This window comes from Echinococcus granulosus, assembly GCF_000524195.1.
Source record: "Echinococcus granulosus chromosome Unknown EG_S00125, whole genome shotgun sequence".
NCBI lineage: Eukaryota > Metazoa > Platyhelminthes > Cestoda > Cyclophyllidea > Taeniidae > Echinococcus > Echinococcus granulosus.
Genome location: NW_020170505.1, coordinates 33,036 through 43,629, shown reverse-complemented (window position 1 = coordinate 43,629; position 10,594 = coordinate 33,036). Strand labels below are relative to the sequence as shown.

The 10,594-nt window shown below is 42.9% G+C and overlaps 2 protein-coding genes across 2 annotated transcripts in view; both read right to left on the bottom strand. All coding sequences in view use genetic code 11, as the record gives it.

Annotated features, from left to right (window-relative positions):
- Positions 1-2,515: 2,515 nt before the first annotated feature.
- EGR_08936 (Polymerase delta-interacting protein 3) lies at positions 2,516-5,949 on the bottom strand (the record flags this gene model as incomplete). Its single annotated transcript, XM_024498185.1, has 5 exons — positions 2,516-2,654; positions 3,762-3,979; positions 5,205-5,399; positions 5,635-5,869; positions 5,903-5,949. The coding sequence occupies 5 exons, from the start codon at positions 5,947-5,949 to the stop codon at positions 2,516-2,518; spliced, it is 834 nt and encodes a 277-aa protein (XP_024347384.1).
- A 3,787-nt stretch (positions 5,950-9,736) lies between these two features.
- The window catches only part of EGR_08935 (hypothetical protein), a gene marked incomplete at both ends in the record, with an annotated part of 1,747 nt that continues 889 nt past the window's right edge, over positions 9,737-10,594 (bottom strand). Inside the window, one exon of the mRNA XM_024498184.1 lies at positions 9,737-9,985. Within this exon, the coding sequence (XP_024347383.1) occupies positions 9,737-9,985 (249 nt within the window). The remainder of the gene's footprint in view (positions 9,986-10,594) is intronic.

The following is a 10,594-nucleotide window of genomic DNA, read 5'->3' as shown; positions in this document are numbered from 1 at the left end:
ACATTATTTTGTAATACGATAGTGGTTTATCCCTCGATATTGGCAAGGCGCCACTTTTGTACTTCGAGGTACCTTGAATTAGCCCCCTTGTACTTCGCTGGGTTGACTGACCTTCGGGTCATGCCAGTGGTCCAAACGCCTTTTCTGTGCTGAATATGTATATTCTGCTCGAGTATTGTGTCTTCTTTTGCCTTCAGGGAGTCTCAGGACGCCACACTGGTGGCAGCGGAAAGTGACCCCGATTTTAAAGGACATGTTTCCTGATTTTCCACTTTCGCGTGATAAGCCTTAGTAGAGCGGAAGAAGTACGTATGCTACAGATGGGAGAATGATGATGACTCCTAATAGAAGGGTTGAAGTTGACGTCTACCTTCGGCATCTATCCCAGTCCGTGTTTTGCAGGAGAACTATTAACAACTGAAGCGACACTAGCCGTGAACCATCTGGAAGTTTCGTTACGAATTTTCCCTACTGTCCCCCATGGTCCTGTATTAAATCCCACCCTTCCTTACACAAATCTACTTTTAGGCCAGTGTTCCTACATCCATCTATGGACACGCATGATTGCCAGCACATTTCCCTGTTCCTGAATCAAGTTCCCAAAATGGACTGAACTGCAGATCCACTTAAATTGCCAAGAGGGATCAGTGACGTTGAGGTCAAGTTTCTCCCCAGTTGCACGCTGATTTGGTGACTGGAACGGCCGCATCGCGGGTGTTTCTTTACAGCACCGATTACGTTGTAATGGCTGACGCGGGAGGTTGACCAGCGGGAGAGCAGGGGACTACGCTCAAAAGAGGAGGGAGGCTATGTAATACGATGGTTATTTGTCCTCGGTATTGGGGAGGAGCTACTTTTGAGTTGGCCTTCTTGTACCACTCTGGGTGGGCTGGCTTTCCGGCGATGCCAGTAGTCCGAACACCTTTGTGCTAAATATGTATTCTGTCTTCTTTCGTCTTCAGAGAAGTCTCGGGACGCTATAATATGGTCGCTTTATCGACAATTTCCAAGGGTGGGAATGCAGATCTCATCATCAGAGCAATTGCCAATGTGGGGTGCCTCGAGACTTCTCTAAAGACTATTAAGGACGTAATGGTAGGGCAGAATGCGCATTATCGACCTTCTGTGGAATCAGACGCATAGATCTTCTTTCCCCTGGCACTCATACTCTTTGAATACCCGGGCCGATTCGGTTCTGTGGTATTTGGTGGGATAAGTAAATGAGGAGAGCAAGTATGAGTTCGGAGGGGGGGGGGGGGGTGGACGCGGAACCTTTCTTCGGGTTGCAGGAATTTGACTCCTTAGTCACGAGTTTCGACTCGTATACCGGCCTCCTCTCTGGAAGGAACACTAGAACATCACTATCGCGCTACAGGTGGGGTGGGAGGCTACCGGCACAACTCAGAGGCCATGCCACTGGGTGGAAGTCCCGTGCCACCAAAACTGCAAGCTTAAACAAGCAAAACATTCCGTTGCCCCCCTCCCCTTTTAAGCGTTGGCTCCTACTCTCCCTCTAATTTCATGCATTGGCTAGCACATGAAAAAACATCTGTGAGTAAACCGCACCAGTCATCGGATTTTCATGCAACTGAGAAGGTATATGACTGGATCTGGTATTTCGCCCTGTTTGGGAATTGCTTTTGGGGAAAGGGATGTGCGGACAATTTCCCACGTCTATCGCTAGTCATAAGAACGCTGACCTAAAATCAGAGTCACTTAACATAGGAATGAGTTAAAGTGTTTTGTGTAAAAAAAATGTCATTGCTGTTCCACCTTGCCATGATGTTTTTATCGCATCTGTCTGGGCTCTATTCAGCTACTGGAGAGGTGGCGGAGGTGTCGCGTGTTCAATTAGTTGACATCTTTATGCAGGTGTGGTAAGCAGCTCCGCAACGAACTTTTACTAGTAGCTCACAGCCAAAGTCGTTTCAGTTGTTAATAGCATCCATGCACAATACAGAACTGAAGTAGTTACTAAAAGTAGGCGATATCCTAAACTCTTCGGTTAGGATTTGGCACGGATGTATCCAACCGCAGAATATACCCCTCGCTGTCGTGTTAAGCTTCATCATCCAGTGTTAGGAATCGGAGTACCTGTACTTCGGGACCAGGCTCACTTTCCACCGACACCGATGTAGCGGTCGAGACTTGAAGGCTAAAGAAATACTTTATTATCGACATACAGACGGGACGAGAGGCTATGCCCTTCAGTGCCCGCGTAACCAAAACGAAAATTGAAAGAAATTGAAATCCACAAATGCACTCCGATTACCTTAAGCCCAACTTCAGACACCAATTTAAACCCCCCAACACTACCGTTTAATCAAGTTACAACCTACTCGAGCCCAAAGATTGCGAAATCCGTTGATGATATTTGATGATATCTGGATCAAACAGATTGGACAGGAATTTGTAATGGCAATCATCGACCAAGGGGCAGGAACCGGATAAGAGGAAGGTATGTTAGAAAAATGTAATTGATGCCGCACCGCCGAAAGGCAACTTTATGTAACGCTCAAAGATTAACATGGAAAACTACGGGACGGCTGAAATTTGAGACATTGCGATTCCACGCTCGATTAACAACGTCCCTGTTCAAATTTCCTCTCCCATTAAGTGATGGCGCTCTTGAGTTCTGAACAGCTGCAGCGAAGCTGAAAAGTGAAAGGAAAGACTCATTAACACCAGTACCGGTTAGATTGAAATACAGAACGATACCTCTCCATTGCATACGAACACAGAGTTTAAAGATCGTGTTGAAGGAGACTGAAACTCCTTCATTATTACTGACTCGGGTGTTACTAAAACCCCCGACTAATAACATGCATTTATTCTCCCACGGTAAGTAAATACTAAAGCTCAAAGGAAACCTACTCTGGCACATCTGACTTTGGTAGATTGAACACCTCCACTATTCCTTTTATGCAGCATTTCTAATTGTTAAGCAGCAGTAAGTGATAATTTCAAAAGTTTGTAAGAAAACTACGTTGCCGCGAAAGCCCTTCTATTTATGCATTTAAGCCCTTATCACCCAAACTTTCAAAGCACGGATAAAGTTAAAAACCATGTCTATGCTAAGGTTGGACGAGATTTGATAAACACTGCCAATCACTGTTCAAAATTGTGTGTCCCAACTTGTAATCAGATTTTTGAATACATTAACAGGGAAGAATCAAAAGGTTCTCATTGTAAAGTGTACATGCAAGGAGGTCAAGTTATGAGATCAAATGTGACGGGTAAACGAACTGTGTCCATTTTAAAAAGATACCATCAGTTAATACTCTCCTTTGGATAGAATTTTGAACAGACCGGAAGCATTATAAGCTCCTGGTATTGATTCCATTCAACGGTTCCAACGGAGAGCGATTAATGGATTCGTGAATCTAGCCCTGTTGCATGTAAATTGCGGCAAAACTGACTGGATGAATCGCTAACAATAGAATGGGAAACCTCCTAATGCTGACGTGAAATGATGACGATTTCTGTCACATAGAGGATTCAAAGTTCACTACGGTAGTCATCACAGAAACATTATGTTCGATGATATCGAAGAAGGGCCTCATTAGGTACGGCAGTAGTGGTTTAAACGCATGGACGTCACAATTACTCGAATACCTACGTAACGACATCTAGGGGGAATACGTGTGGATCTAATCAGTTCAAACAGACGCTTCCGCACCAATACAAAGAATCTCAAATATACACCTCTTAGAGCAACTTGAACACTATCAAAAGTAATAACAGTTTTATGCAATTCTCACCCTCCAGAGGATTTTAAAGCGGACCCCTTTAAAGTGGTGGTAGAGGAGGATGCCAGCGGTGTCGTCAGAGTGACAATCATGGGTCGACCATCGAGTTCACGCCCGTTGTAACGCGTCACCGCTGATTGGGCATCTTGTGGGGAGTTGAAGATGACTTCCGCCTGACCCGGGTGCACCAAATTGCAGGAACGCAGGGAACCGACACCGGAAAATAGCTCCTACAGAAGTAGTAACAAAGTGCCTTCCAATTACGACCATGAAGCACATCCTTGGATTGTTGATGATAAAAGGGCTTTTCCAAATAATATGTACAATCATGATCAAAAAGCGGCGGAGATAATTCGACAAAACTCCAACAAAAAATGCGAAATCATAGCAAGCAAATATAGAGGACGCTATCAGTTGAATGATGAACATGTCATGAGCTCCCAGAGGAAGTCACAGAGCCAAACCAAATTGATTTTATAGTGAAAAGAACACTAAAATCATTTGGGGAAAAATTAATAAAAATTGCATTTGTGAGACAGGGATAAATGCAACATTCATAGGGAAATAAAATTTGACCGAAGTAATCAAATGACTGATGACAAAAGACGCATCGAGGAAAGATGCAGCAGACAAGTGAGTCTTCTTGCTAAAAAAGACAATTTATTTAGACGGCAGGCCAAGTCCCATTTTGGCTCAAGAAGACGAGGTGTAGTAACTAGATGACTTGTAAGTATGCCAAAAACAATACTATTTAAAATGTTCTGGCAATTTGATCATTGAAACAAGGTATTCTACTCGATTTGTGCAATTGAACACTTTTACGCGAACCTCGACAAAACCTGAAAAAAAAATTTTAACGTATGATAAGAATCGCAATCGAAGACTGATATTATTATTTCTATTTCACTTAGACCAAAATCAAATTCACACAAGGTTCAGCAGATAACCAAATTACAAAATCGGTCATTCTCCTTAATTATTAAACAGTATGACAACCTTGGGAAACTAATTCGAAACACACTTCAAAGAATAAGGCAACTATTCGTCACCTTTAGACATACAGGATGCACAAACCATCACAAAAGTATTCAACAAGATCGAGCAAATATGAAAACTTCGGGAACACATAACGATGTAAACAATTGCTTAAAAACGCTTGCTAAAGTTTCCTCGAAACGAATACCTCAAATATCGGATAGGAGACTGAGAGCTTAGGGGCCATCTCAGAACACGCTTGAACGTTATTGTAAAATAGTGAGAAAGCACCGGAGCTTACAATAAGCGAATATGTAGACTACCCGCTAGAACCAAGCATGCAAGGAGGAAAGATACTGCAAAATCTGCGACTATGAGTCAGCAATTCACGTCCACATCCGACAAAACGCATAAGAAATTCTACACATCGGACCTTCGAAATTAAACTAGCGAAAGACAATAGCAACCAAGGGATCTTACGTAGACGTCATCAATGGTGACGGAAGGCAGGAGATTTTTCGCCTCAACTCGAAAGCCTTGAATAGGGCTAATGGTAGAATCAACGGTGCTGCCCTGTGCTAACATGCCTGCTCCCGTGGGTTTATTTTCTACAGTACGCGTCAATGGCCTAGATGTAGAAATCGCCGAGGAACTCCATTGACGCGTTAAAGGGATCTGAGAGGGCGAAAATTATGACTCAGATGGTTGATAGCTTAAAAGAGGAAAAACCAAAAATATGTGACCAAGTCAAATTACCGGATTCACACCCCTAAAGTATTCATTTGTGATCTATAAAGAGAGGTAACTAAGATTAACATCAACGAAAAAAGCAAAATCTAAGAAAAGGCACATGCAACTATTGAAAATTCATTCCAATGAAGAAACAGATTCTAAGCCAATGTCAACTTACAGTTCGTCTGGGAATCAGAAAAGGCACATTTACTTCCCGAGTTAAACCAGGCCTAGAAACTTGAATGTAATTTTTTAGACGTCTGCTAAACTGCCTTTTTTGCATCAGTAGTCTGCGCGCATCAATCCGCCTGGGAGCTCCCCTGAGATTGTTTAGAATTTTAATGCGAAGGTCGGTAGACATATTTTGTCTCCTTATATTCATTCCATCTTCTCGATTACTACCCAAACGATCCCTTTAAATGCAGTGATGTATACTTAATTGTTACTTTGCGGGCTTCCTCACCAAGCGCTTTTCGAACGTGTCTTCCACCATCAAGTATAAATGACAAGTAAGGCCAGCGAGTACGGGCTGAGTGTGGTACAAATATATTTACATCATATACAATATCAACTTCCACGACAATGGAATGACTTGATGCTTAATCCAACACTTCCTTATCAATTTTTTGAAACAGATTTTAAATAATTAACACTAATAAAGCCTAAAGTTACAGTTTTGCTTAGCAATATGGGTCGATATATTAATTTACATGTGAAAATTTTGCGAATTTTAGTTCTCGGGGTCAAGTGAGAAAATGCTAAATTCGTTCCTTAAGAAATGCATTTTTTAGGTTAGTATGCAAATGTATTAGGGATTTTAGAAATGGAAAATGGCTGGGAACTATATTGTAATACGATAGTGGTTTATCCCTCGGTTCTAGTGAGGCGCCACTTTCGTACTTCGAATTAGCCCTCTTGTACCCCGCTGGGTGGGCTGGCCTTTTGGGCCATGCCAATAGCCCAGACACCTTCTCCGTGCTGAATATATATATTCTGCCCGAGTATTTTGTCTTCTTTCGTCTTCAGGGAGTCTCGGGACGCTACAATATAATGTAGTTTAACTGGGTTGTGCGCTAGACGTCATCTTTATGAGGATCATGGTGACCTAAAGGAGTAAATGGCAGAAAGGAACAGATTATAGGGTAGCCGATTCATTTAGCACTGGAATGAATTGAGATTACGGGTAGGAAATCCGAATGACATGATGCATAAATGAATGATGGCATGGATGTGTGAATGGTGAAAAGCAACTGATTGTAGGATGACGGATCCATTTTACACATGATTTCTGATTTGGGATTGAAGGAATGCAATCACCAGGATAAGAAATAAGTTCACTTATAATTGAGCATTCCGGGGTTCTTTGTTTCTTCGAGCTACTCCCACTCAAACTGACCTCATTATCAACTGAGGAAATCAGGCTGTTCAGAACGCCCTCCCACTGCCGATTTTGCTAACCTTCAGCGTGATTACAAACCTCACAAGAGCATTTTTGGTGGCAGACAGGACGCCAGGTGTGCCATGGCTGGAGAGTTGACGTCGGCATTGAAAAGCTGAGACGGGGCTGAAGACCTGCTACCTCACCTGGGCCCACTGCGCCTTGTCAACGAAACACGATTGGCGTTCCAGCAGGCAGACAATAATGATGCAGTTGAGTACAACAAGGAGATGCGCTACACCAGGCACAACCAAGACCAACTTCTCGAGGTGCACGCACGATTGGAGGTGGCTAAACTCCAGCAATGTGACTAGCGCCTCCAAGCCTGCAGAGCCTACTTTTTACGTCTTTACTTGCAAAATCCTTAATTATGTGATTAGGAGGGGTTAGGTTGCCTGACACTATCTATCCCTTCCACAGAGGCAATTCGAAAAGCAGTTGGAACATCCAATGCAAGTTGAATTTGCCTGCATAATTGAGGTGTCAAGGATGGTTTTCTTAGTTACGCGCTGCATTAATATTTGCACTCCACAGCTCTTTACTATTGTGAAATTTGTATTGCACAATTTGTACCTGATTACACATTTTCAGGAGACGGTGGAGTGTATTGAGTTGCGTGCAACTAAAGTGCTTACAAATGCGCTTCCTATTTGCTTGAAGGCAGTTGCTGTGTATCTGGTGGAAGCGGGTAAATCCAACTGTTCCGATGGCGAACCGCTGTGCATCAAGCCCAGTAACGGTGCCAGTCACAGCCATAACTGCTGACACAGTGAGGGGCGGTGGTTGCATCACCAATGCAACTGCGATCACAACCGCACTGCCCTCATAGCTGAGTGGCCGTCCTAAGCATACGATGTCCTCTTCTTCTCAGTCGCCTTAATCAAGAGATCGAGGACTTGGAGGGAGGGGGCAGGTGGATCGGAGTACTAAAACCCTACACTTCTACCCAAAAGAAAGGCTGTTGCTAGCTGTTTACAACAAAGCAGGCCATCTACAATGGCACTGACCAGAACCGTAGGAAAATAAACTGTCCTAGTGCCTTCGCCTTCGGGGCAGTCAAAGACTGGCTTCAAGGCATTCACCTAATAACATGGTGGAAGTAAAGTTCGAAACAATCCACCCAACAGAACTGCTTTATCGTTAGCACACACCACCCAGTGAAGCATTTTATTCGCTTTGGCCAGTTAGTCAAAAAGAGAGGACATTTTTAGACAATCCATATCATGAATGAAGCCACTTGTCAATGCGAGAGACTATTTATTCTATCAGTGTGTCCACAATTAATTCCGTGGAGCTTTTTCAGGCGGCCTGTTTAACCACCGAACCTACAAATGCGTTTATTTCCTTTAGCTGTGCCAAACTCACAAAATCTAAAATTCCATCTTAAGATGTCAAGGCCTACAATCGAATGGTGAAGTGATATCTTGGGTTTTAAAGGGATAACTCTTTAATATTAAACTAATAAAAGGAACCTTTATGTGCTGTCATTGAAAAATGCATTTCCTGTAATTCAGTCGTGCTCTTTATGCCAGTTCTGTTAAGGCTTTACCCAGACATAGAAGTCATATCACGTCTGCAGGTAGGGCTTGGGTGTTGCAATGCCAAATCACTGCACGTCTACGAACCTATCAATGCAATGACAACAATTTCACACTTTGGAGAAAAAGGAATGCCGATTTCTCCTTTAAATGAGAAAAAGGAATCCTAATCATCTAATTCAATTGAAACAAATAGCCAAGACGTTGTCAAAGGAGAGCAGGTTAGGAGTAAATCTTTTATGTTAGTAAAGGAAGCCGGGAGGATATGCAGGTGAAACCGGAGCTCCAGGTTATCTTGTCCTAGAAGAGTACTACTGTTGGCATCATTGCTTCAAAACTAGCACAATTCACATTTCACTCCAAGAGACATTCAGAAGCCTACCCAAACGAACGAGGGGAAATCACGCCTGTGTTACAAGTACCAATGGCAGTTCACCAGAATTTCGAGCAAGGCTCGTTTTATACACTGGTTCAACATCAGAGTATGCTTTCAGCCAACACTCCACTGTTTCCTCCCGTTTCACTTCCGTTTTATTCATTCATGCATTCATCCACTCATTTCCTGATTCCTTCTGCTGTAGCTTGGAATGACAGCTTGAACAACATCCGATTTTGCATTGTTTGAGGCAACTTCGAAGTGAGGCCACACAATTGGCAGTTTCCACTCTGCCCTTCTTCTCAACACATCCATGCTTTCTAACAGGCATGTGTGAATCCTCAACACCCATTCTGCTTAGGTTAGGTGTGAAGACTCATGCTCATTCGGCAGTACAGACTGTTCCCTCCCCCCTGAGCCCCTAGTGGTTAGGATAGCCAAACTGAAGAAAAGGCTGCTTGAACCTATCAAATTATTGGTGCATCCAATCCTGCAGCCACGGGTAGTCTGCAATATCACTGTTCTACAGGAATTGGACTTGTTGATAACGTATGACAACTTAATGTTGGTTTTTAACGGATAAAATAACTTTATTTCGCAGTGTCCCATTCTAAATTTTTAAGAAAGTAAATTTAATTTCCACGCAGGCAGGCCATTTACCCGCAAATTGTCATTCTTATAGCTCTTCACTCACGGTGTTGAAAATCTGCATTTTATTTGTTAAAATCATGTAGTTCCTAGCTTTCGATAAGGTCCTATTTCTGCATAGTAGGCGAGCATACCCTAAAAAATATGATTTAATCTTGTAATAGCGTATGAAATTGCACATGCAGACACCAAAAATATGTTCTTTTGAAAGGTGAATGCAAAAGATGCATTGTAGCGCAATGCAGCACAGCAAAATGATGATGAGGTCAGCAGCTGAGATCTACGGCATTGAGGTCGCGTCCCCCTTCAAGGGAGAACGCAGGTGCCTGTGCCCGTGACACTGGGCGTCGTGGTTATTGCAGTCCACTGTGGTCAGTCGTGTTGACATGACGTAGTCACTTGGACCAAGCTGATACTGGAATCCTGACTGGTGCACAGCTAGTTGTGAATTAGCGTGGTCCACCAATCCTTTTATGGAAACGTTGAACATAATCACCACGATCCTTTTTAATATGGAAAGCTGAGCACTCTTGCAGAGTCAAGAAAGCTTTCCCTTTTGGCCAATACAAAATAATTAACTGCTGGACTGCGTTAAATGGGATGTCAGATTCCATTTCGGACTCAAAACGAGTCCAAAATTTGGGAAACCGTGAGGACTAGGTACTATTAACCATGTAAATCAGGCCATGATGTAGAAGGACATGAGAAGTCTGTTTTTAATGCTGAGGCCGCCTTGACGTCGGCAAAATTATGCAATAAGTGTATCAGGGCATTATTCAAAAAACAAATGCGCTGTCTTCTACTAGAAATGACTTTGTTTCTTAGTTTTCATAATCAAAATACCCGGCATGTCTTGAATAACCCGATAACAGTCTGGGAGAGCCAAATTACTAGACGTAAAGTAGTGCAAATCGAACATTCAAAAAATTGCTTAAAGATCCAATTCTTCCATTCACTGTATTTAAGTGTTTCCTTGATAATATGACTCCAATCCATCCACGGTAATGTATTTTGTCCCGTAATGACTAGCGCGGGGAGATAGAAATCACTTTGGTTTCCCCTTAATCATACAACTCGCAGTTGTCCCCCCATACGTGGCACAATCATACATATTTAGGAAGGCAAGTCCCTCTCATCC